Source organism: Drosophila pseudoobscura, chromosome X, assembly GCF_009870125.1.
Source record: "Drosophila pseudoobscura strain MV-25-SWS-2005 chromosome X, UCI_Dpse_MV25, whole genome shotgun sequence".
NCBI classification, from domain to species: Eukaryota; Metazoa; Arthropoda; class Insecta; order Diptera; family Drosophilidae; genus Drosophila; species Drosophila pseudoobscura.
In genome coordinates this window covers 56,879,637-56,904,143 of record NC_046683.1, presented here as the reverse complement: position 1 = coordinate 56,904,143, position 24,507 = coordinate 56,879,637, and the positions used below count along the sequence as shown (strand labels likewise).

The following is a 24,507-nucleotide window of genomic DNA, read 5'->3' as shown; positions in this document are numbered from 1 at the left end:
ATCTAATAAATCAGAGCAGTCATATCAATAACTGAAAGTAAAGACCCATCTTCCTCTGAACTATAGAGCTGAACACCCCCCCACCCACGGTCAACCCTTCGGTGGGATCATAGTTACGAGCAACAAACAACCCCGTCCCACCAACAGGGTGGTGCGTTGGTGTTGGATTTGCTGCTGTTGCTGTTGCTGCCACTGCCACTGCCACTGCTGCTGACCCGAAATCACGCACACTCGCTGTAAATTACACACACACACAGATACACACACACACACACGCAGTAGTGATGTGACGGGAGCGGCAACGGTAACGGCAACGGCGAAACAACCGAAAGCTGCGAATACGAAGCGCACAGTAGAAGGGAGTGGTACGTCAAAAACTGACGCACAGCGGCAGCCACACTGCGCAAGAGGAAACAAGTCCATAGTTTAATAGTACTCATAATAATAATAATATAAACTGTAAAATACATAAAACTTAACGTGAAACCAAGTCCAGGCCGAGCAAAACAAATTACGTGACAAAGTGCAAAAAATCTATAAGAGAAAAGCGAGGAAAAACTGTGAAACGGAACTGGGCTGAGGAAAACAAGCCAAGGAAAATAGCAGGGCAACAAATCAGAGCGAGTACGAGAGTTCATATAGTATACCACCATTCCACACATAACTAGATTCCCCTATGATATATCCCCACATAGACCCAAGCATGTGTATGGGCCAAAAAGTAGTATTTATCCCGATACCATTAATTTATGCATGAATTGATTTGGCAATCCTCAGATGTTTCGTGTTGCATGTGATTGTGATGTATGCAACAAAGTGATGTTTCTGTGTTAGTGCTGTTTGTTCTGTGTGTGTGTGCCTCGAGATTGGGTATTTTTTTTTTCGGTGCCCGTGCGCTTGTGTGTGTATATAAACTGCGATGTCGACACGACACTCGTTGCAGTGGCAGCGGTTGCTGCAAAGTATGCAATAAAATCTCGCATTGTTTATGTGCATGGCTAAAAAGAGAGAGGCAGAGCGGGAGCGAAAGAGACAGAGAAAGAGAGTGTGAGAGAGTGTACGGCATAGGGGTGTGCTGGTGGAGACGACAGTGAGGTAGGCTAAGGCAACCAACAGTTGACTATTTGTTGCATGTACTCGCACCACTCGCCACTCGCCGCGAGAGTGCCAGCGAGTGCGCTCTCTCCCGAGCCGACCTATTCCTATCTATCTCTCCTTCTCTCGCTGCGCTCGCTCGTCTCTCAGTCGATTTCAATTCACAAAACATTCGACAAGTGCAGAGTGAAACAAGTTGTTGTTGCTGAAGCGAGCAGCAAACAACGAACAGGCGAAAAAATTAAGGCATATATTCAATAACCCGCTACAAAATCAATCCAAGTCGGTGGAAAATAACAATTTTCCAACATGTGATAGCTGCGACAGAAAAGTGAGCTCGAAAAAAGTGTGTTCGATATAGCGGAAGGAGCAAGAGCGGAACAAGCCAAGCATCGCAGCCCATGAATGGGATTCCCAGTCGGAGTCGTGGTCGGAGTCGGAATTTGAATCGGAATCAGGATCCGAGTCGAATCCGAATCCGAGTCCGAGTCCGAGTCCCAGTCGGAATTGCAATTGTCGTCTCTGCATTTCCTAAACAATGGCAACGAGTGTATGCGCCATTTTTAAAAGTGGGATAGGGATAGATAGTTTCGTGTCCGTGTCCGTGTCCGTATCCCCGTACTCGTACTCGTGTCCGTGTCCGTGCCCGTGCGTGAGTGTGCGCCTTCCATTGGATGTAAAAGTGACAGGGAGTCCTTCCTACATATCTCTTCTCTCGCTCCTTTCTGTGTGGAAAACGTACTGCCAACCCATGTATAACCCATGCAATTTAGTGCAAAAAGTATAACAATTTATCAATTAAGTGTAATCAAGTGTTGCAAATCGCCGACCCCTCTGGCCCATCCCCTCGTGGCACACCACCACAGCGCCTGCAGTATCTCCCTGCCGCGTCCGTGTGGTGTCTTGTGCGTCGGTTTGGGTTGACGCTGATTGCACGGCGGTTTCTGCATTTATAATGTAAATATTATGGCTGCCAACCACCGCAGGAACTTGTTTACAATTTTCACTCGCAAATCGGCATTTGAATTATGCAATTTTACGAGGAGTGCACTTTTTTTAGCTTTTTGTTTGGTGGCAAGTACGGCGGAGTGTACACCGCATAGTGTACAGAGTATTTACCTTAAATTTAAGTGGGATTCCAGTGTGTGGTGGTTTAAAGAGTAGTAGAGTCAAAGGCAACAAATAATCGGCAAATTTGCATATATGGATTATTCTACCACAGAAAACCTGTAAGATAAAAACCCACATGCTCCCTCTTCCCGAGATGCATATGGGACTTAATAAATGGTTTACTTTCCCCTTAATTTATCCATATTCCCTTTTGTTTTTATAAAGAGCTTTGCAGAGCCCTTTGGTCAAAACTTCTATCCATTTACTTGTAGGGTTTTTTTAATCTAAGAAAACTGTCCGCCGTTATAGATGTTGCATGATGCTCAAACACGTATTTTTTTATGTATGTATATATACATATGTATATTAAATAAATATCTTATGAAGATATGTTCTTCTTTATTATATTAGATGAAAATATTTCCATGCGTTTCCCCGTTTCTTATTTGTCTGTTTGGGGAATCTGCAACGAATATTCGTACTTATATTTGTATGTAAATGGTACTGCGTCTTTGTCTAGAGTCCTGCCAGTGAGTAAATCCAATATAATTTACTTTCATGTCTACTCCTTGCAGAACCTTGATTGTAACGGCAACGGCAACGGCAACGCAACAACGAACGCAAAATACCTTCAATTGTGGCAAAGTGAGCTTCGGCCAGGCCAGCGAGCGCTCAGAGCCAAGCCGACACAAGTTATATAAGTTGCGCAGAAGGGTATAGAGGAGGAAAGGAGGCTGTCGAGGATGCCCGCCAGTCGCAGCCGGCACGCTAAAGGGCACGCTTCCAAAAACACCAAAGAGCAAGCAGAGCCAGCAGAGGCATCAGGAGCAAGAGCAGAAGCCGGAGCAGGAGCAGGAGCAGGTCCTGCAACCGGAGCTAGAACTGAAGCTGGAGCAGCCGTACTCTCAAGGCAACTCATGTCAATGTCAAAGTTGAAGTAAAACTAGTTGGAGGAGTTGGAAGAGGAGAACAAGGAGCAAAGCTAAAGCATTTTACTGCAGACGACGCTGGAGTCGATGTCAAAGAAGGTTGTGCTATATCTACATAGTAAATACAAAACAAATTTAAAACATAAGAAACAGAAACGGGATTCAAGAGCAGCAGGCGTAGGAGGTGCCCCACAACCCCCACAAAGGATTCCGAAACCCGAATCGAAGGCCAGAACCAAACCAAACACAATATAAGAGCAGACCGACCCCGAGGTGTGGGGTGTGGACAACGCGGGGTCTGTTGAACAGGCAATTTATAAGATTTGATCCGCCAGGCGGCCAAACTGGCAACTGCCGGCAGACTCGGGGAGCGGACACGGCAACGGAGACGAAGACGGTGACGGAGACGGCGACGGAGTCAGAGTCGGATTCGGCCCACAAGGAAAGAGCAGAACCGAGCAGGAACCATGTCTGTGGACTTTATACTGCCCAATCGGAACAAGATACAAACGATTGCCTACGCGAGTGCCAGCAGGAAGTATGCCGCGGCGGCATCCCCTGGCTCGACCGGATCCGGAAGCAGCAGCAGCGAGCTGCAGAGCTGGCGGCGACCGAAGCCGAGGAACGGCAGCAAACTAAGGCTGGAGGACAGGTCCTCATCCTCGGTGCTGCGCAATGCCAATGGGAATGTACATGCCAGTGGAAATGGAAATGGGAACGGCAGCAAGTCATCGCTCAAGTCGCTGACCAAACGCTCCTCCAGATCCCTGCTGAAGCGTGAGGTAATCGAGCTGGACGACGAGGCTGACCGGGAGGAGGGACCCGCCGGCGAGGAGCAGCTGTGCGAGCACTTGGAATGGTCCGCCGCCCAATCCCTAGTGCAGATGACCTCCTCCAAGCAGGAGAAGCAGCGTCGCCTGGGAGGGGGATCATCGGGCGGTGCTAGTGGCACCACAGGAACCGCAGCGGCAGCCACAGTCTCCGCCTCAGGTATGTGTGCAACAGTTGACCACTTTTCGGTTTCCGTTTCCGTGTTCCTTTAGTCCTTTCAGCCACGGTCCCATGCCCCTGGCCCTGCCTCTGCCCCTGCTCCCGCCACGGTCCTGCCAATGGTTGCCCCACCGTTGCCACTTTACCTTTCCTTCCTCCGTCTAGCGGTCGCCAAGCCATTCATTGTTCCATTTATGGACTTCCCCTAGTGGCGGCTTCCCATCCCTTGCCCCTTATTCTGGTGCCTGCGTTTCTTTCTTCTGGTGGCAGCCTGCCCTTTCTATTTCCTTCCCCACCGCCCCCTTGGAAAGTTGCGTCACAACAATGTGAACAGGTGGCTGCGACAATTTGTGTACTCGTATTTTTTTTAGTAGCCAGGTTTTGCCTCACTCCCTCTCTCGCTCTGGCTCACACTGGGCTCCAACCAAGAAGCACTTTCGACCATTTTATGACCCCCCACTTTGGCCACTGGCCGTCGCTCCTCCTTGTCCTTCAGTGTGCCCGGTGCCTGGTGCCTGGTGCCCTATGCCCTATGCCCTTTTCCCCTTCACCCCCAGCTCCCCCTTCGATATGCGCTCGTGTTTGACATTGTCGCCGTTAGCTAATCTTTTTAGCGTATGTTGGCATTTTCCATGTTTGCGTTCGCTTTTGCCCCCTCTCTTTCCCCTCCCTTCTTCCTGCTGCCTTCTGCCTTCGCCTTTGCCTACTTGTCGATGTGTAGTTGCTGCCGCTGCTGCTGCTTGTTGCTCTTGACAAAGGCAAAGCCAAGAAGAAGAAGAAGGAGAACAGAAGAAAAAGAAGAAGCAAATGCAAACACGAAAGCGAACAAGCGTCGGCATTGACTGCCAGTACTGGGGAGGGGGAAGGGAGTGGGAGTGGGTGAAGGAGGGCGGCTAGAAGAGGTCGCGTCGTCGTCTTATCGATTGAGAAACTGTAAACGTAACAGGTCAACCGCTGCCGCATCCGCAGCGTAATGTGAAAATATTGCGTCAGCGTCAGTGGGCTCATAAAATACCAAAATGTGCAGTTATTTATGTGCGCACATACATACATATGTACACATGGGGATGACATGGCTGATCAGCGTAGGGTCTCTCTGTCTTTATACTCAAAGCCATACATACGATGTGCTTTACCAATTCATTCACTATTATATGATGCCTTGTGTGTGCCACTATTCTTCTTTATATTCTTCTTCAAGTTTTGCACAAGACACGCACTCGCACACGCACACGCACAGAAGAAATCTGATGAGGGACAGAGAGAGATTCACCATTTCTTCGTATTCCATTGATTCCATGTCGCCCTAAAACTTGGCTATTAGAACCTTTAACATTGTTTTGTTTGGCTCAATCATGATGCAATTATACAAAGGTGGTCTCGTCGGCAAAAGTCAGTCCCTTAACGTATGCTAGCAATAAATGCGAATGAAAGGCACATAGTATAGTGAGTGTGAGTGAGACGGCATATGTCGATGTTGATTAACCCTAAACAGGCCCGTGGGGTTTAAAATTTCCTACTATAATAGAAAAAGACTTGAAGTTTTTTTTATAGTTTTATTTTTAACAATTTTGAATTTGTAAGCAAACGTTGCTTCTGACTTTGCATGCATATTTTTTTGTTAAGGTTCTTAACTCTAAAATAAATTCTAATTTTAAAATAATTGAAGTGACTATCGCAAATTTTGGAATTAGCGCCAAGGCTGCACCCGGGACTTTGCTCCCACAACTTCCGCTTCAATGCACATTTCGGAACATGAATAAATTTTACTCCCGGAACATGAATTCGGCAAAAAGTGCAATACGTCATTTTTTGTTGGTGGCTCGTAAGGGTTAAAACTTTATACAAAAATTCGTCCGCAAACGGACGAAATTCGTCGTCAAGCGAAAACGCACTGACGATAAGGGACAACACGAACGAGCTTCGGCTCCCGACGAGACCACCTTGTATAATTACATCATGGGCAATCAATTAAGTGCAATTTAGTGTTGAGAAATTCTTTTCCCAACACTGAGTGTTAACTGTCAGGCCGGAAGCAGCCAATGAAATGTCATGCCATTTCTCGGAAAAAAGCCTTTCTCCGTATAACCTGTTTTGTGCATCGTGCTTCCCAGCCCCAAATTCCTTTAAATATCTTTCCTGGAGCATCTATGGCATCGAAGAAGTCCCAAAGTGATCCCTTGGATTGTTGGTTGCGATGTTCGGTAAATTTACGGTGCGGCCTGCTGCAATAACAAACTTTCCATAATCCACAGTGTCGGTGCGCCGTCCAGTGGCCGCCGGGCGGGCCCCGGCCGAGGACGGAAAGGTGATCTTCTATGCACCGCCAGCCAGTGCCTGCGGGGCTGCCCGTCAGCCGGAGCCGATGTCCGTGAAGCGCCAGCGCGAGCAACAAGTGGCCGCAAATGCCTCCGCAGCGGCTTCGGCCACATCGATCTACCGCGGACGCAGCGCAGAAGAGACGGAGGCCGCCCACGATCTGCTGTCGCTGTCCCAGAGCCTGCCACCGCTCATACCGCCCTGCGTGGTGACTATCATGAAGCAGGAGCAGGAGCACCTCAAGTCGTCGGCGGAGCACTTGCCGATTATGCAGGAGATCTCGAACGCTTCCAACAAGTCGCAGTCGAACATCCGGTTCATCGGCAGCAGTTCGTACGACATGATGAATGGCACGCCCGAGGCCTCGAACAACTGCTCGCCACTGACGCCGCCCAACTCCGATCACAGCTCGGATGTGGACATTGACATGTCTTCCTCGTCCGAATCCGGCCAGATGCACTGGGGCAAGCAGCCGCACCAGCCGCCGCAGCAGCAGCGGGCCTCGACCCTGAAGATGTGCCTAAACATGATGGACGGGCGCACCAAGGCCAGCAAGGCAGCGGCTGGCAAGGACCGGGAGCAGCTGCACCAGCGTCCAAAGAGCTCCAGCAGCAACGCCTCAGGGGGCGCAGGAAGTGGTGTCGCAGACGGACGTGCAGCGGCTGTGGCCGGTGCCGCAGCTGCAGCCGGAGCCGGACCCAGTGGCAATGGGGAAAACTACGCCAAGCGAAAGCGCGGATGCTACAAGTGCTCCGAGTGTGGCAAGCAGTACGCCACCTCCAGCAACCTGTCGCGCCACAAGCAGACGCACCGCTCCCTGGACTCGCAATCGGCCAAGAAGTGCAATACCTGCGGCAAGGCCTACGTGTCCATGCCGGCCCTGGCCATGCACCTACTAACGCACAAACTCTCGCACAGCTGCGACATCTGCGGCAAGCTCTTCTCGCGCCCCTGGCTGCTCCAAGGCCATCTGCGCTCCCACACCGGCGAGAAGCCCTATGCCTGTGTCCATTGCGGCAAGGCCTTCGCGGACCGCTCCAACCTCCGCGCCCACATGCAGACGCACTCTGGCGACAAGAACTTCAAGTGCCACCGCTGCAACAAGACGTTCGCGCTCAAGTCGTATCTGAACAAGCACCTGGAGTCGGCCTGCCTCAGGGATGCGGGAGCCATAGGGCAGGGCAAGGGCGACGACTACGATTGTGACTTGGACGACGACGATGAGATGATGGGAAAGCTTGAGCACGATCAGGACGAGTTCGACGGCGATGAGATGGATAGTGATGAGACTAGTCAGGATATTGAGGTGGCTTAGGTGGATCTCAATGCGGCGATGCGATCGAAGTGTAGTTGGAGATGGAGATAGAGATAGACAGTGATGAGACTAGTCACAGGATATTGTGGTGACCTAGGCAGCCGCCGAAGTCTGCCACAGTACTCCTCGTTTACCTTAATATTAGATACTTTATACCAGAACCCTATAAGCAATATTCGAGCACCCTTATCAAATTAAAAACGATAAAAACCAAAAAGGAAGAAGTAATCGAAGGTTATAATTCAAATCGGTCAACTAGCAGCTTACTAGCAGAGTAGTTCGGACGGTAGACGGAAGACGAAGGACGAAAGATAAAAGATGGAAGATAGAAGAAAGATCTCAACTCAATAGAATTTTTTTCAACAGTTATATACATATACATATATATCTACTTACTTATTATCTGACCTTTTCCGGGCTACTAGTATAGCGGGACGAGCGAGAAAGAGAACACGGAGGAGTCTTTCCAAGTTGTAACTTTTACTAAATTGCAATTGAAACAACCAACAAAACCAAAAGCAACACCGACAAAAGACAAAAGAGAGCAAAACGGAAGAGAGACAAGGGATGAGAGATGAGAGAACAAACAAACGGAAACAAAAAGGAAAAAACAAAAGGTTTAAGAAAGAAATCCAAAACGTAACTTATAGTAAAAATCTGACACAACGAATATTATGGAACATAAGTAGAAATTCTATATATACACAGATCAAATAAGCATATATACAGAATGGAAGGGAGGAAAGGAGAAAGGGCAAATTATATATATATACATATACATACATATGATCTATATGAACTACGAGTATAATACATAGCGAGCAGAACCAATTTGCATGTTTTTGGTAATATCTACTTTAAGGCATCGTTTTAGGGCTCTAGAGTTTATATACACACCCTTACCGCATCCATACATAACTAGATGTACGAGTATTACGAGTATTAGTCTGTATTCAAAGAGAACTCTCTCTCCAACCACACCCCCACACGCCATTCGAGGAGGACATATGGACAGATAGACAGATGAACAAATGAACAAATGAACAGATGGACGGCTCACTTCAAGTCTAGAAAACTAATCAATTAGTGAACTTATAGCACTTCCTGTAACTCCCTATATCTCTCTCGCTCTTAGGCTCTTTTTAAATATTGTACTCAACGATCAAGATTAGCGATTGGAAATTGGATATACTCTCAGCAAGATGTAGGCGGACGAAGGCTAAGACAAGGCAAAGAAGAACCATTTTAAAACGGCTAAGGCAACTTTACACTCTAACCCAGTTTAAGATGGGTATTACTTCCATATTATGCTCTAACTCGATAAACAAAAACTACTTCAATTACTTAGAAATGATTAAAATTAATGAGAAAACAATTTAGAAACATATCACAAGGACAATACTTAAACATAACTAAAAACAAGTACATTCAAAATATAATATACATAAATACAAAAATGCAAAAAAAAAACGATAAGAAAAGCAAAGAAAAGAAGATTATGAAAGAAGCAACCCCCATTAAGGCATTCTCATACACAGCAGCAACAAAGTACTTACGGAATAGTTATTTTATTACTAGAATTAGAACCAACTCGTGTATATACATGCAAGAATATATTAACAATTTTATACAAAACTCCCAGTCCCCGCCCCCCCTTCCCAGTCCCCCGCAAAAGCAACCCCAACTTTGGCCCAGCCAAAGGTTTCTTATAGACAAGAACAATCCTCCCCCAATCGCAAGGGATATCCATGGGGATAGCGAGATAGCCCTCACAAGTTTTGGGCAGTCGAGGCCAGGTCGAGATAGCGATGATTATGATGATTATGATGATGATAGAAGTAGAAGACGCACTTGTAAAACAAATGATAACTAAAAGCAATTCCAAAGTTAAGTGACATAGTTTTTAATGAGTAAAACATAAGGAAACCAAAAAATAAGAAAAAAAAAACAAAACAAATTTGTAATTCTATAACAAAATCGAGAAGTATTGATATATACACAAAAACATGTATTTATTTTACGCGTAGATTTTATTCTGAAACCAAAAAAGGAAAATGGGCAACAGACCGAAACCGAAACCAAAACCAAAAACAAAAAGCCCATGTAAACAATTTCATTAAATTGTCAATTAAAATTATTTCTTAATTTAAGAAACGAAGAATGAAGCGGACGCGATAGACGTTATTTTTTAAAGCATATATATACACATATATATACATACATATATATAAAAAAATATATTTAAAAAAGAGGCAGTTTTATATCGAAAATTAATAATAGTAAAGGCAGAATAGCAACAAAATATTGAAAACCATTCGAACTTAATTATACAACGAGCAAGAAAACATTAATTATAAATCCAAGCCCACACAAATAAAACAACTTCAGAGATACATGGACAGGCACACACACACATACAAACTCTGAGTACACATACAAACACACACACACACACTGACAGGACACCTCCAGTTTATAAATAGAAGAAAAAAAAACTTGAAGGAAAATGATTATTACATCGTATCTACATACGTGCATGTCGAAAGTAGCATGTCGCATGTCGTATGTCGCAGTCTACACAGCCGCGTAAAATCGGAGAAGCATTAGATTTAGACCAGAGAGTGCTATGTGCATTGTTTATAGGGCCATAGTTAGAGATCGTGTTTATGCATGGCTTTATTGATGATTATTGATAGCGTTTTAAATAGCATTAAATGCCTATATACACATAAGCAAACCAAAACAACAAAAACCAAAATAAAAAACCAAAAAAAGTATAAGAAATTCCATTGAACAGTAGTGGTAACAATTATGTGATTTGCAATTTTACATTCAAAATATATATATGAAATAATTACGAGTATATATAGATTATATATTGAGGCAAGCGTTTAATTGATTTATTTATGAGTAAGATTTATTTATACACATTATACACCACAAAACGAGAAACAAACAAATGAGAAAAACTCACAAAAAACAACAAAAAAATGTGTACGAAGACGAGGAGAAACAAAAGTATTTTTACACCGAAACTTTGTTTTTTTTCTTTTTTGTAAATGCGGCAAGTTGAACCCCTAAAACCCTAGATGCCCCCACATACCCCTGACACTCCTGCAATATTCATTTAGATACCCCCAAAAGCACACAAAACACTGACACACACAACCACACACACACACACACACACACACAAGTGAATAATTTCAAGATCAAAGACACCAATTCAATTCGGATTATTATACAATAAAGGGAAGCTAATCGAACCACAGGAAGATGGTAGGGGAGAGATATTTTATAAAATGACAGACAACACTGAGGAGAGACGAAGTGAAGTGAAAAAGAAGAAAAGTGAAGCGAAAGAATAACGTAAAGATATTAATTTATATATTCATATATTAGAGATGCAAAAAGACTTGAACAGTTATATATACATTTAAAATTGCAATATATTGTATACTTCATTAAAATATATATACATACATACATACATACCATACATACACATATATTGTATACACGAAACGTATATATAGTACTTAACTTATTTATAGTATATATATATATTGTATATGCTTACAGCGAACCATAAACTTAACATAAACCGAATCGAATCCCCATAGGAATCCCTCAAGTATCAGTAACTCGAGATCAATTCAATGATATTGTACCCAATGACCACTTGGCAGGTGCGAGCATATCGATCGCCCTGTCGTACAGGAATACTCGTATATAGTAATACATACATATATAGAATGCATGCCAGATACCAACACACACACATACACTCGAGAACACACACGAGAACACACAACCCATGGGGCAGCGACTTTAACGCGTTGCACGCATCCACAGTTTTTCCTTTTGATACTTAGCATTTGTTCTTGTTCTACTTTTAGTTAGGGAAAGCAGCCAGCAGCCAGCAAGCATTAAATAGTTTCAGCTTTCGTAGGAGTTAAATAATCGACTTTACCTAGATGAACCGGGACTAGCCAACAATGCTCGCTAAACTTACTTGTAAAACCTATACCTATACCTAAACCTATACCTAAACAGTTACACCCATACCCACACCCACACTGACACCTACACCCACCCCCTAGACACTGACACAGACTCTCTGAACACAGTTTAAACAAAACACTAACCGACATGCATAACCATACGATTTTATGGCTAATATGTAGCGTATATAACCTATTATATCCCAAAGAAAGCTTATCCACTCTTAAATTAATATACACAAGAATAACAAAGCGAAACGATACGATACGAAACGAAAAGAAACGAAGCGAAGCGAAAGAATCACGGATTCCACTATGGAAAGATATACGGGAGTACGCATATGACAAAGAATAAACGCCACACGAGTAAAAAAAACCACACCCAGAGTCCCCAAAAGATTCAAACCAAACAAACAAGAAATGTATGACACGACACGGATATACTATTGAAGATGGTATATAAATTAGATACATAGTTATAAAAGCTACACCCACACACTAGTGCAGCCATGTAACTATTTTTAGAGCCTCGGAAATAAACATACATAATATACATATAAATATTAAATAAACGACAGAGAAAACAGAGCGATTGCAAGATGTTTTTTTTCCTTTCCTCTTGTTGGAATATTAAACACGAAATAAAGTAAGTATTTTTAGTGGATTTTCATTATGTGTACGTACATTTATGTATATTGTATATTCAGGCCTGCACTGAATCCTAACCAGCTTTCCTGTTCTAATTTGTACTATTGGCCAATTCAGATGGAACGGGATCCCATTATTATCTGGGCAGAGTCCACTCTGCTCTACGATTGACCATTCCTGATGGATTCAATCAACTGAATTGGGATTAAACGCGATAGTTGCCTAAAATTGGTCGGTAAAAGTGCACTTAAAAGCTGCCATCGACAAATGTTTTACACTTTCCGCCCTCGGCCGAGTGGCGGCCACTCGTTGTTTTGGGGGCAAGTTACTCTACAACTAATAAACTATGCATCGCTGCTTTAATTCGATTGGGGCTCAGGCAGAATGGGGCACACAGGCACACAGACACACAGGCACACACACAGCCACAGGCACAGGCACAGGCAAATATGAAGCTTAGTCAACAATCCGCCGTCAGCAGTTGGGGCACCTACAATACATACAATACATTATCGAAATTTGTATGGGGGCCAAGTACATACAGATAGAGTCGTGCTCGTACTCGTGCTCGTACGAGTATTCACAGACAAGTGCCTGGGCATGTGGAGTGTGTTTAAATGAAATTGCTTGATTCGGCATAAACATATTTACTCTGTTGAATATTTGCTCAACAATTTGATTCGCTGTTGAATCCGCTGTTGTAGGGCCCTGCCCTTACATGTACTCGCACTCGCCCTCGCACTCGCCCTCGCCCTCACCCTCACCCTCGCACTCGCACAAAATCCCAAAATCAAAATGGAACTGTATCAAGGACGCGCTCCAAACGGAACAATCGAAGCAGGCAAACAAGTTCAGGCCTGCTCTACTCGTACCCATACCCATACCCATACCAATACCCATTCCCAAACCCATTTCCGTTTCCCTGCCAAGGCTCCCCGCCACTTGCATTCAATAGTAGCAAGTAATCGTAGTCAGATACATAGATGTACTGGTACACTCGTGCTCGTACTTCCTCGTTATATGCCGCATTCTGACGGTGCACCCACCCGCGGCATTCATCTACAGATGTCAGCAATTTCTCGATTTGAATACTCAACAAAAACGAAAGTGGGCAAACAATTCCAGCGAGCGAGAGAGAGATGCGTGGGGTGGGGAGTGAAAAAAAGACGAGCCGTCGCAAATGGCTTCTCTAACGACCCAATTAATTTGAAACAAGAAAAAAAAACATGTTTGAATTTGGAGAGCAGCAGCAAAGGAAGTGGCAGAAGTTGCAAGGGTGGTGGAACGCCGCAGGCCACTAAATGTTAGGTTAGAACCCACGCCCACGCCCCCACCTCCGGCCCCGCTCACCCCACGGAACCTGGCAATTGCCGCTGCTCCAAAAGCTTTTTATGCCCCGCCACAGCTTGAAAAGTTCGCCGCCACCGCCGACAGCTTCATTACCAGCCATCATCGGAGCCATCATCATTCTGGCTCTTACTCTGACTCTGCCTCTGCCTCTGCCTCTCACGCTGCCTCACACTCTCACTCTGCTCACTCTGTTCCCACGATTCTGATGCTGCCCCTGAAGCTTTAGCTGCCTCTGCTGATGCTACCCATGAGTAATTTGCCAAGCAAAAGTTGATTGCGGCTGGAGTCGAGTCGGATTTAAGCCCAGCTGCTGACCGATCTATCTTGAGTCGAGAGTCTGGAGTCACGTTGATCGCATGCCAAATACACAGCCGCAAAGAGTCAACAAAAGCTAGCCATGGCCAAGAACACCCATATCGCTGCAGCTGTCGCACTGCTACTGCTGGCCCTCTGCACTTTCATTCAGGGTAAGTAAACGTAAGCTTAATGCATTTGGACAATATATTAGCACTAAATGTGATTAAACAGATTTATGGGACATCTGTTTTGAGAATCACATTTCTATTGTTTGTGGGGCGAGTCGAAACAGGTTTTCGATGACTTACCGTCCCCCCCAGAAAGCGTAAGAATCGGCTATGGCTCAGGGGCGTAGTTTGCGCAGGGATCGGGTAACACTCCTAAGTTTGCTGAGACCCCACAGAGCTCTCGGCTCGTTAGTCATAATTACGCTTTGCCGTGATTCAAGGCTTCCGGGTGTATGTCATAGCCAAGGCAAGAGATTAGCCAACTGATAAAAAGACCAGCAACAGCGACAGGCAAAAGCGAAATAATTTAATGTGTAATTTAATTGTAATTAAATTTTTCTTAGCGGCGCCCTATCAGGAGCTGGAGCCCCGCAAAGGTCATGTGCCCGTCTACATTCGCCACGGTAATGAACCTTTGAGCGAAATCCATCCCGGTCTGGCCGAGGCCTTTAAGGAGGGTCAGTCCAAGGCACTCGTGGCCGAGGTAAGATACAACCATACCTCTTTATCATGATTTACTCAATGACGGCCTACAACCCTCCACTCAGAGCCTGGTCACCGAGATCCCCGAAGCGGAAACTTCACGCCCAGCAAGCGGTGACGCCCCATCCACAACACTTGCGCCTTCCAATGAGAAGAGCTCCACAGAGTCGGATATAGCCAGCTTTAAGACCATCAAAGCAACGGAACCGGCAATGGAGTAATGCAATTGAATAAATACAAAATTGTTGCTAAACTTCTTTAGTTTACAAGTTAATTCCATCAAATAAAACCCCATAGACAAGGCGTAGTTCTAGGCCTAGTGCCGAAAGCAGTGCCAAGAAAGCTGAACAAAAACAGTGACAAAAGTGGACACATAATGAGAGAGCATCTTTCAATCCTAGATGGATCCAGAATCGAAGTAAGTCTGTTGATATGTTTACTACGAGTATATAGAAAATCTGCATCTGAGCATCTGGCAGAGTTTGTGCCGAGGTTTTCAGCACTATTCCCACCCAGTGTGGGTGCCGTGTTTAAATGAATTTCCGACTCGAAGTCGAGTCGAGTCCCAAGCTCGTTAAGAGCTGCACAAGTTTCACACATTCAATGGAAATTATTTCGGTCCCTTCGCCTCCGTCTCCAATTCCGTCGCCGAAATCGCCTTAGAGCTTTGTGTGTGATTTACTTGTTGGGCCCATTAGGGAGCGGACAGGGTCAGACGGGGGCCCAATGGACAGGAGCGGACAGGAGCGGACAGGAAGTGGATGCTGGATGCTGGATGCTAGATGCTGGGAGCTGTGGCGCAAACGTTTGTAATTAATATAATGGCAACGGCTGTGTGGCAATGACGATGGCAAAGTAAAACTCCAAAATGGCCTACACACGTTGCGGTCTCCGTCTCTGTCTCCGTGTCCCCGCAGATGTGGTAGCTGGAGGATGGGGGGATGGGGGGCAGATGGGTTGGTTTGGTGCTTGGGGCTGGTTACGAGGCGGACTGGGTGATTGGGGGCGATCACAAATTGTTGTTTCATTGTCTCTGTGTCGGCGCGAAGGCTGTCTAACGAGCAATAAAACTAAATACATACACATAAAGTTAATTATAAAAGGGCAACGGAAATGGGAGCACCCAGACTATTGAGCTGTGGATGCAAGTGATGGATTAACCAAGATGGAGCTGCCCTAGCAGTCCGGAGCAGTCTGGAGCACTCCGGAGCGGACTATCTTCAGACGAAATCAGCGCAAAAGAGACCCCAACGAGGGCTGCAATCAAGGGGGCATTAAAAGCAAAATGGAAGCGAAATGGAAAAAGAAGAGCAGCAGAAAAAAGCGATGGAAACTATGCGTAGTAAAAGCGAGTTTTATGGGGCATCCTCGTTTAAGGAACTGCTGCTGAATTTAAATTTTCCTTTGCGCTTGCTGCACTCCCACACAGACACGCACACACACACACACACACACGCACAAGTATGGATACGGACACACATACATACATATACGCAGACGCACACGTACACGTACACGTACACCGACATAAAGAGAAAGACGGTTAAAGGACGGACAGAAGGACAGAAGGATGCCAGGTCCGTGTGCTTGTATCATTGTGTGCGTTCGAGCGCATTCAACCTCAAAATGAATAATTGCATATGCTTCAATGATTTGCGACTTTATTCGAACGCCAGCAAGCTCCACCTACAAGCTGCTCGCTCGCTGCCAATACTTTAAAGACCACTAGAGTCGGTGGTCTCGGCTGCCTCGCCTTCGGTTAAAGGCCAAGAGTTCAATTGCAGAAAATAGACAGAAAGAGGACAGGACAGGGGACCGTTCCATCCCCATCCTGGCTAATTTGAAAATTGCTCGCTTAATTGCGATGCTGCTCAAACGAGCGCTTAAACAATAATCGAGTTAACGATTATGTGAACGATTATCGCCATTTTTACACCAATGCCAATATTAAGGATTATTGGCTGGCCATTAACAGGAGCTCCAATTCCAATCCCAATCCCAATTCCAATCCCAAACCCACTCGCAATACCCCAAACACCCACAACTCCCAATGATACTCGGGGGTCGTCCGACTGAGCTGGGTTCCACTTTATTGGGTATAATGTGCACACATTTCCAGCTGCTTGTGGTATCAACCCAGCAAACTGCCCAATATGCCGCCACCGGTGCCGCCTCCGGTGCCGCCGCCGGTGAGTCCGGGCAGGGAAATGAGATTGCCCAGCAAGGGGTTTCCATTTAAGTTGAGGAGGCAGCTGTCAAAGCATTGCAACGTATAGTACATGATGCGAATGCCACTAGCCAGGGACTGGCGGCAAAACGGATGTTACCACTTACCGCAGATCCAGCCGAATGACGTACTGACAGGCCCACTCTCGGAGGCACTGGAAATGCCCACAGCAAACTCGATTTAAGCTCGATTCACCAATGGATTGGGTTAATCTGCACTTACCCGTAGAGTTTCAGGAGATGGCTTGGGGCAAGTGCCTCCGCCACCACCACCGCCACCACCACCACCGCCTCCGACACCACCTCCGCCTCCGCCACCGCCACCATGTTCCGGAGTCTTTACGGGAACAGGAACTGGTACAGGCACAGGTACAGGTACAGGTACAGGAACTGGTACCTTCTGGATTGGAGCCGGAGACTGCTCCCAGGGATTCTAATTATTCAGATATTACTGGTTCGAAGATAACGCTTCGTTCTGTTGTTCGACAGATTTCACTTACCGTGTGAGCCGATACCAGGGCGATGAAGCCCAGGACAGCCAAGGAAAGCAGGAATTTCCTCATATCAGCTTATACAGGAACGAATAGGAACTATCCACTGATATCGATGCCATGCCTGCCAGCCCATTATATAGTAGTAGTCGACATCCCACAGTCCCATCCCACAGGTGTTTCGATGACCCACATGCGACAGATACACTCGCGGCAGAGAACCATTGTTGGAGCTATCAATACAACAGTGGTTTCACGACCTATATCTGAATGACTCAAGAATGACTACGGAAAAAAAAGATTTTTGCTTTAGTTAATACTCGTATACAATACATTTATTTTTGGTGAATACTCTTCGGCTGAACGATATTAATGAAGAACATTTGCTAAATCTACTTAATCTACTGGCCATAAAGCAGTCTGGTTCTGATAAATACGAAGACGAAGGCGAAGGCGGCATAGGATCTTCCACCAGATCCTTGGGCTTGATAAAGTCCTCGTTGGCGACCAATGCTCCTAATCACGGCATTGGCCGTGTCCCTGTCGTAGATATTATTTCAAATCTTGTCATAGTCCAAGGATCCTTGAAGGGGATGACAGTACCGCCAGTAATCTCAACTTCATCCTTACTGAAGTCCCCGATGTCGCCGAAAGCACTGTCAATGGCCGCCAAACGACAAATTTGATCATCTCTATGCAGCCAGTGCTACAGCTAAGACAATATTCCAATCAGAAATCAAAACCCAACAAAATAAGACTCAGGCAAGTTTAATTAATTTTCTATATATTTCAATTAATTTGATAATCATAAATATTTTATTTATTCGTAATGCAAACCATGTACAATTACATAAATAGGTAGGTTCATTTCAATTTCAATTTCAATTGTTCTGTGTGGTTTTTTGTGGTTTGTTTGGCAACTAGTTATACAATATATATGGCATGTATACACATGCACATTACAATAACTAATTGTACAATAATTCATCTAATAATACCATTGTGTATAAGAGTAATATGAACGATCGGTTGCTATTTGATTACGAGTAGTAGTACAATGTCAATATAAATATCAATATCTTTATCAGTATCAATATCAATATCAATGTCAATATAAATTTAAATATGAATATCAATGGTGTAATTGATCTGCAATTGATGCAGCAAAGGAGGAGAAACGCACATCCATAATCGTAACTCTTAATTCTGAACTCTGAACTCTGAATTCCGTTTACGTTTCTATTTCCGTTTCCGTTGTACAGGTAGGTGATTCTAATCATGCTATTACACTTGAACTTGAACTTGACTTGACTTTTGAGCCGTGTATACATATACACATATTGATATATGCATTATTTTAGTATATATTACTATATAGTTGTGTATATATTGTATGCGGTTGTATCGGGGTACTTGCAAGAGACAAAATACTCGCTAAGAATCAATCTTGGAAGTGCTCTTCTATCAGTGCAGATGGGCGGCCACCTTCTTGCAGTTGCATAGCCATTTGATGATCCGCGCATTCCGCTCCACGATCGAGGGCGGTTCCGAGGGGCGATAGGTCTGTGTGGTCTGCGGCTGGGTCTCGGTGCTGTCGGGCAGTCGCATCGAGTCCACGGTGCTCACGTCCGAGAAAAACACCGTGCTGGAGTCGTCGGAGTCGGTCTCCGGATTGTGCTGCCTGCGCGGCTGGCTATAGATCTCGTGGAAGGCCTCGTCATTGAGACCGAGCCGATCGAAGAACTTCTCCAGCTCCGAGATGCTGGCATTCAGAGCCTCGCGCTCCATCTCCATGCTGTGAGCGCTGGCATAGCTGGCATCTGCCGAGAAACCTTTGGGGAAGAACACATTGTCGTGATCCACGCTTCCCCGGTGCTGCTTGTAGGCAGCCAATACACCGGCACTAGGTCCTCCACCACCTCCCATCTCCACGCCGCTGCTGTTGATGGGCGATGTACGCGGCTGGGGCTGCACCGGCAGTCGGTTGCGGTTCTTGAAGCGGATGCAGCGCTGCCGCTTGAACTGTATGGGCGGTGGACTAATGTCGTCCACGGAGGGTGCCGACCCGGGACTCTGCACCAAGGAGCTCTGCGAGTGATTGATGCTCGTGTAGCCCTGCGAGCTAGTGTGCAGCTGCTGGCTGGAGGAGCTCGAGTAGCGTGGCGTCTGCGTCTTCATCCTTGGTGACGGTGGCGTGGGCGTGTAGTCATCCTGGAAGGCCTCCGGCACCTCTGGCGTAGGCGTGAAGTTGAGCAAATAGTCAGAGGCCGCCGCATTGTCATAGCCGCTCAAAGCAGCCGTATCCTGCTTGCAACGACAGTCGATGCAGTCGGTATTGCGCCCGTTCAGCGACGGATAGTCCGCGCCCGGCGTCACATATCCGCAGTAGGAGTTTGCACTGTGCTGGGTCGAGGAGCCGCTATCCCGTCTCGTGGCCGCCACCAGGGTGCAGCAGTTCTTGATGGTGCCACTCGCTGTGCCCACATTGGGCTCCCGCTGCCGCTCCCGCTTGTAGCAGGGCTCGCTGCGGTGCGTGTAGTGGCCGGAACTGCCTCCTGAATCGCGATTAATGGAGGACTCGCCGGCAGACTTGATGGAGCGGTTGCCGCGGCTGCAGCAGCTCAGGATCTCGCTATGCGGCGAGTGCCGACTGATCTGGGTGTGCAGATCCGGCAGTGACTTGTGGCTGTTGATGTTGAAGTCCCCGCCAGAGTACGGAGTCCGCTCCTCCGGCGCATGGGGTACCTCGTGCGAGTGCGAGTAGGAACGCTGGTAGTTGTACCTGAGAAGGGAGCAAATCTCAATCCCAATTCAATATATATGATGGCTGACGACTCACCTGTAGCGATCATTGTTGGCCTGTCCCGACTTGGCGGCATACTCGGCCGGCGGACTGATTGGTCTGTAGTTCTCGGTTAGCACGAGCGGCTCCTCGCCGCCGCTGTTGTAGGCGGAGGAGTCCCTTCCATAACCATGCGATGGCATGTACAGGGGTGGGGGGATCCTCAGGGCTCCACCTGGGCCGGCTCCCCCCTCGTCCTCCCCATAGTCTGTAGGCAGCAGTTCGGAACTGCCGTCGTTCAGTTCGTGGCGACGCAAGGTACCGCCATTCCTCTCCTTGACGGCCTCCGAGCCGAGCAACATGCGCAACTTCTGCTGCAGCAGATTGTTGTTGACAGCGGCGCCCCCAGCACGACCTTGGGCTTGGCCATGACCGTGTCCGTGCCGATGCTGGTGGTGCTGATGCGGATGATGGTTGTGCATGTACTGCTGGGCCTGCTGGAGCTGCTGTTGCTGGTGCTGCTGCTGTCGGGACAAGCTCATGTAGCGGCGATCCTCCAGATCATCGTAACCCTGGGAGTTGTAGTGACCGCTGCCGCCATGGCCGTGACCGCCATGGCCACCGTGTGCCTCCTCCGGGCGTCGACCCCGCTTAGAGCCGGCTCCATTGTTGCCACCGTTCCGATAGCCCGACTGCTGCAGCCGCTCGAAAACCGCATCCGACTTGATGTAGAACGGCTTGGACTCGGCCAACAGTTCCACCGCAGACTTGCGCTTGCTGTAGTGCCTGCCGCCGTGGTAGAAGGCGGCATGATGGCCCCAATAGCTCCGACTCGCCGCTGCCGTCTCCGGCAGAGCAGATGCTGACAGCGGACGCTGACCGGATGACATGTAGATCGGCCCGTTGCCATACGCACCGTCGCTGGGCATGCTTACACCCATGCCGCTGCCAAATATCTGCTGGCTGGTCGCGTAAAGCGTCTGGCTGGCCGTCCGCGAATACTTAGGCATGGTGGTGTACATAGCAGGCCCCGACGAGGGCGTGGACCCGTGATGGGCGCCCGGCGAGCTACTGCCATTGCAGGAGCGCTGTCGCGGACTGCTGCAGCCATGAACCACGGCGGCCATTCCCAGCAAACGGAGCAATCCGAGTGGCCTCCACTGGCAGCCTTGAGGTTTCACAAGGTGTCACTGTTGCTGTCACCTGCTGCTGTCTCTTCTTCAGCTTCTGCTTTTGCTTCTGCTGCGTCTCGGCCTCGACTGGGTTGAGACTCCGACGGGGGCTGGGGCATGCGCAGTTGTAGGCGTGATGCGTATACTGAAATTACAATACATTAATTTTCAGCTCTGCCCTAGACTTGCACTGCTCTCAGACACAACCAGACCAAGCCAAAATGAGGACTCGGCATGCACTTGGAGACAAGGGCTGGCTGTCTATCTACCTGGCGTGACTTGGTGTATTTACCTTCGGGGTATTTATAGATACCCCAGATGCCGTTTTATCCTTAGCAGACTTTTCCTTCTGCAAAGCAATTCGAAGTGTTTTGGGTGCCACCAATCTCACAAAACTCACATTTAACCCACACTTTATCAACACTCTATTAAGCTAAGCTTCGAATTCTTCAAAGAAAACTCGAAAAACTCACCAGACAATACAAAAATTCCTTCAGTCTCGGCCGCGACGGTTGCAAGGTCTACTAAATTGTGCCTCTTTGAATAACAGATGTTGTACCACTTCCATTCGTTCCGTTTCCGCAGCTAAAGCTCAATCATGCGCCCCAGCGACAGAACAGAAGCTTATGATTGAAGCTAGTTCATGTGGTAAGCTTCTTTCTATGCGGTATTCGCGGGGTAAATGGAGACATTATGTTCCTTTGGATGTACATATCTAACAGGCAGAAGAAAGCGTTTCCGAGGAGTCCTGCGTATCAAAAGCTGAGATATAGCCGTCGCTACGGACTCTGGAATTTCAGAAGTTAATGCCACACGATTTTACATTAAGGACTATGTAAATTTTAGTTCAAAAACACTTACATACTTACTTTTTCTTAAATTTGCAGAAATCCGAATTGCGATAATCGTATGGCGAGTCGCTTTAAAAGCATACCTGTTGAAAATATAATGAGACAGTTCTTTAGTAGCCGTTAAAAAGCTTATTCAAAGCTACCTGGTGCTTTTGAAAGCCCAAGAGCTTTCGCCAAAACTTTTTCAACTTAAGCACGAACACGCTCGTTCTAAAGCAAGATGTGGAAGCAATCATTCCGATTCTAACGCTGCTTCCGAAATGTCTGCTGGAAAAATCCCGTACGTTAAGCACAACAACGGCACCCAGATCCAAGCAATTGGTCTGGGAACCTACACGGTAAGTGGAAACGACAGCCCAGCCCACGTCAACGGATCACGTCTCGCTATCGATCAGGGCAATAATTATGCTTATCGGTCGAAAGGCGGCTCAAATGCCAGACGCGTACAGTTTTTGTTGTATATCTCACTTTAAAATTACTTTCCAATTGTCCGGCAGTCGTTGGGAGGCGATTGCGAGCGGGCTACGCTGCATGCCATAGATGTGGGCTACCGACACATAGACACCGCCTTCTTCTATGAGAACGAGAATGAGGTGGGCGCGGCCGTCAGCAAGAAGATAGCCGAGGGGGTCATCAAGCGCGAGGACATACACATCACCACAAAAGTAGGTATCCTTTGCATATGGGTGGGTGCAGTGCAGTGATGCCAACTGACGCTGACGTTTTCTCTAGCTGTGGTGCCACTTCCATGAGCCGGAGAGGGTGGAGTATGCTTGCCGCAAGACCCTGCAGAACTTTGGGCTAGAGTACGTGGACCTGTACCTGATGCACTGGCCCTACTCCTACGTCTACCGCGGCGACAGTGAAATGATGCCCACAGATGCCAAGGGCGAGGTCGAACTCAAGTGAGATATCGTTATCAGATGTAGTCCAGAGGTAGGCACTTATCTGGAATTTTCTTATTACAGCGACATTGATTATCTGGACACCTGGCGTGCCATGGAAAAGCTGGTCGAGCTGGGCCTCACCAAAAGTATCGGCGTTTCCAATTTCAATTCCGAGCAGCTGACGCGCCTGCTGGCCAATTGCAAAATCAAACCAATCCACAATCAGGTGAGTCGCTTGCGGTTGGGCGTTGGATAACACTTGCATCAACACATATGTACTCCTGGACAGATCGAATGTCACCCCGCACTGAACCAGAAGAAACTGATTGCCTTGTGCAAGCAGCACGACATTGTGGTCACCGCCTACTGTCCGCTGGGCAGGCCCGATCCGGCCAAGAAGACGCCCAACTACATCTACGACGCCAAGGTGCAGGCCATTGGGGACAAGTACAAGAAGTCAACTGCCCAGGTGGTGCTCCGCTATCTGGTACGTACTGTTGTAGCCAGCAGTGTCACAGTTGATTCTGACTCTTTGCCTTCCACAGATTGAAATTGGAGCTGTGCCGCTTCCCAAGTCCTCTAATCCGAAGCGCATTGAGGAGAACTTCAAGGTCTTCGATTTCAAATTGGATGCCGCTGACCATGCCATCCTGGACACGTACAACACTGGCGAGCGTCTCATTCCCATGGAGCATGCCATTAAGAACAAGAATTATCCCTTTAATATTGAGTTTTGAGCTTGAATATTGAATGAATATTGTTGATATTAAAATTTTTAAAGATTGATATAATAACCAATAACTTACATACATATATACACACGCTATAGTCTTATCATTTTAAAATGATCTTTTTAAACTTGCGAGAGAGAGATAGAGAGAGAGCTTTTCTCATACCACACTACTTTATTACTCTGGAAATAAACCAAAACGGAATGGAAAATTCCGTTCTATCAGACACACTGGCACATGTCCACACACATGCTTGCATTCATTTAAGAGCAGGAAATCTGATTGGTTTGGTGAATAACAAATACACCGCACCAGCATCTTGATTATGTATTCTATTTAGGCAAAACATTTCTGGTTTAATTTTCACATACTTGGCGCCTGCAATCAGCTGATGTGCTACCATTCATCAGTCGGTGGCTTTCACTGCGCTGCCAGACTGGTGGATAAAGGTAAAAGCAGCTGTTCGAAACAACAAGCAACAACAATTCAAAACCTAAAGAAAACAACAGCAAAAGCAATTTTTAATCGGCTATAAAAAGGGGTATGGACAACAGGAAGAAACAGCCAAGGCAAGTTGCAGTGCTCGTACGCACCTCACCT

General features: G+C 46.8%; 5 protein-coding genes across 9 annotated transcripts; 3 read left to right on the top strand and 2 right to left on the bottom strand.

Moving 5' to 3' along the window:
• The first annotated feature begins 307 nt into the window (after positions 1–307).
• Positions 308–12,350, top strand: LOC4812011 (zinc finger and BTB domain-containing protein 49). Of its 3 annotated transcripts, none has more exons than XM_015188071.2 (3): positions 308–624; positions 2,781–4,124; positions 6,380–12,350. In XM_015188071.2, the coding sequence occupies exons 2-3, from the start codon at positions 3,602–3,604 to the stop codon at positions 7,756–7,758; spliced, it is 1,902 nt and encodes a 633-aa protein (XP_015043557.2). In that variant the 5' UTR covers positions 308–624; positions 2,781–3,601; the 3' UTR covers positions 7,759–12,350. The 3 variants fall into 3 exon arrangements, with proteins under 3 accessions (XP_015043557.2, XP_015043556.2, XP_015043555.1); XM_015188070.2 differs by lacking the exon at positions 308–624 and adding an exon at positions 1,241–1,426; XM_015188069.2 differs by lacking the exons at positions 308–624; positions 2,781–4,124 and adding an exon at positions 5,851–6,311.
• A 1,722-nt stretch (positions 12,351–14,072) lies between these two features.
• LOC4812622 (uncharacterized) lies at positions 14,073–15,074 on the top strand. The gene is made up of 3 exons (XM_001352388.4): positions 14,073–14,227; positions 14,629–14,768; positions 14,833–15,074. The coding sequence occupies exons 1-3, from the start codon at positions 14,158–14,160 to the stop codon at positions 14,986–14,988; spliced, it is 366 nt and encodes a 121-aa protein (XP_001352424.2). The 5' UTR covers positions 14,073–14,157; the 3' UTR covers positions 14,989–15,074.
• Positions 15,075–16,834: 1,760 nt separating this feature from the next.
• Positions 16,835–17,603, bottom strand: LOC6899935 (RNA-binding protein cabeza). The gene is made up of 4 exons (XM_002135267.2): positions 17,494–17,603; positions 17,217–17,426; positions 17,102–17,148; positions 16,835–17,019 (listed from the first exon to the last, which is right to left on the bottom strand). Exons 1-4 carry the CDS (start codon positions 17,554–17,556, stop codon positions 16,899–16,901), a joined length of 441 nt encoding a protein of 146 aa, XP_002135303.2. The 5' UTR covers positions 17,557–17,603; the 3' UTR covers positions 16,835–16,898.
• A 1,227-nt stretch (positions 17,604–18,830) lies between these two features.
• Positions 18,831–22,456, bottom strand: LOC4812087 (filaggrin). 3 transcript variants are annotated; one of them, XM_015188068.2, is made up of 5 exons: positions 22,308–22,456; positions 21,912–22,226; positions 21,731–21,787; positions 20,324–21,583; positions 18,831–20,266 (listed from the first exon to the last, which is right to left on the bottom strand). In XM_015188068.2, the coding sequence occupies exons 4-5, from the start codon at positions 21,391–21,393 to the stop codon at positions 18,949–18,951; spliced, it is 2,388 nt and encodes a 795-aa protein (XP_015043554.2). In that variant the 5' UTR covers positions 21,394–21,583; positions 21,731–21,787; positions 21,912–22,226; positions 22,308–22,456; the 3' UTR covers positions 18,831–18,948. The 3 variants fall into 3 exon arrangements, with proteins under 3 accessions (XP_015043554.2, XP_001352423.2, XP_033239018.1); XM_001352387.3 differs by lacking the exon at positions 21,731–21,787; XM_033383127.1 differs by having other exon boundaries at positions 21,731–22,226; positions 22,300–22,383.
• Positions 22,457–22,487: 31 nt separating this feature from the next.
• On the top strand, positions 22,488–23,974 carry LOC4812082 (aldo-keto reductase family 1 member B1). Its single transcript, XM_001352386.4, has 6 exons — positions 22,488–22,627; positions 22,787–22,954; positions 23,022–23,194; positions 23,258–23,402; positions 23,466–23,663; positions 23,722–23,974. Exons 1-6 carry the CDS (start codon positions 22,550–22,552, stop codon positions 23,911–23,913), a joined length of 954 nt encoding a protein of 317 aa, XP_001352422.2. The 5' UTR covers positions 22,488–22,549; the 3' UTR covers positions 23,914–23,974.
• The last annotated feature ends 533 nt before the right edge of the window (positions 23,975–24,507 follow it).

Bases quoted from the DNA above. Each gene is read 5' to 3' on its own strand.
- LOC4812011 (XM_015188071.2), top strand. From the start codon at position 3,602: ATGTCTGTGGACTTTATACTGCCCAATCGGAACAAGATACAAACGATT. The intron at 4,125-6,379 runs GTATGTGTGCAA...CATAATCCACAG, and splicing joins AGCCACAGTCTCCGCCTCAG to TGTCGGTGCGCCGTCCAGTG.
- LOC4812622 (XM_001352388.4), top strand. From the start codon at position 14,158: ATGGCCAAGAACACCCATATCGCTGCAGCTGTCGCACTGCTACTGCTG. The intron at 14,228-14,628 runs GTAAGTAAACGT...AATTTTTCTTAG, and splicing joins CCTCTGCACTTTCATTCAGG to CGGCGCCCTATCAGGAGCTG. The intron at 14,769-14,832 runs GTAAGATACAAC...CCCTCCACTCAG, and splicing joins CCAAGGCACTCGTGGCCGAG to AGCCTGGTCACCGAGATCCC.
- LOC6899935 (XM_002135267.2), bottom strand. From the start codon at position 17,556: ATGAGGAAATTCCTGCTTTCCTTGGCTGTCCTGGGCTTCATCGCCCTG. The intron at 17,427-17,493 runs GTAAGTGAAATC...CTGAATAATTAG, and splicing joins CCCTGGTATCGGCTCACACG to AATCCCTGGGAGCAGTCTCC. The intron at 17,149-17,216 runs GTAAGTGCAGAT...GGGCATTTCCAG, and splicing joins CATCTCCTGAAACTCTACGG to TGCCTCCGAGAGTGGGCCTG.
- LOC4812087 (XM_015188068.2), bottom strand. From the start codon at position 21,393: ATGGCCGCCGTGGTTCATGGCTGCAGCAGTCCGCGACAGCGCTCCTGC. The intron at 20,267-20,323 runs GTGAGTCGTCAG...CTCCCTTCTCAG, and splicing joins GCCAACAATGATCGCTACAG to GTACAACTACCAGCGTTCCT.
- LOC4812082 (XM_001352386.4), top strand. From the start codon at position 22,550: ATGTCTGCTGGAAAAATCCCGTACGTTAAGCACAACAACGGCACCCAG. The intron at 22,955-23,021 runs GTAGGTATCCTT...CGTTTTCTCTAG, and splicing joins ACATACACATCACCACAAAA to CTGTGGTGCCACTTCCATGA. The intron at 23,664-23,721 runs GTACGTACTGTT...TGCCTTCCACAG, and splicing joins AGGTGGTGCTCCGCTATCTG to ATTGAAATTGGAGCTGTGCC.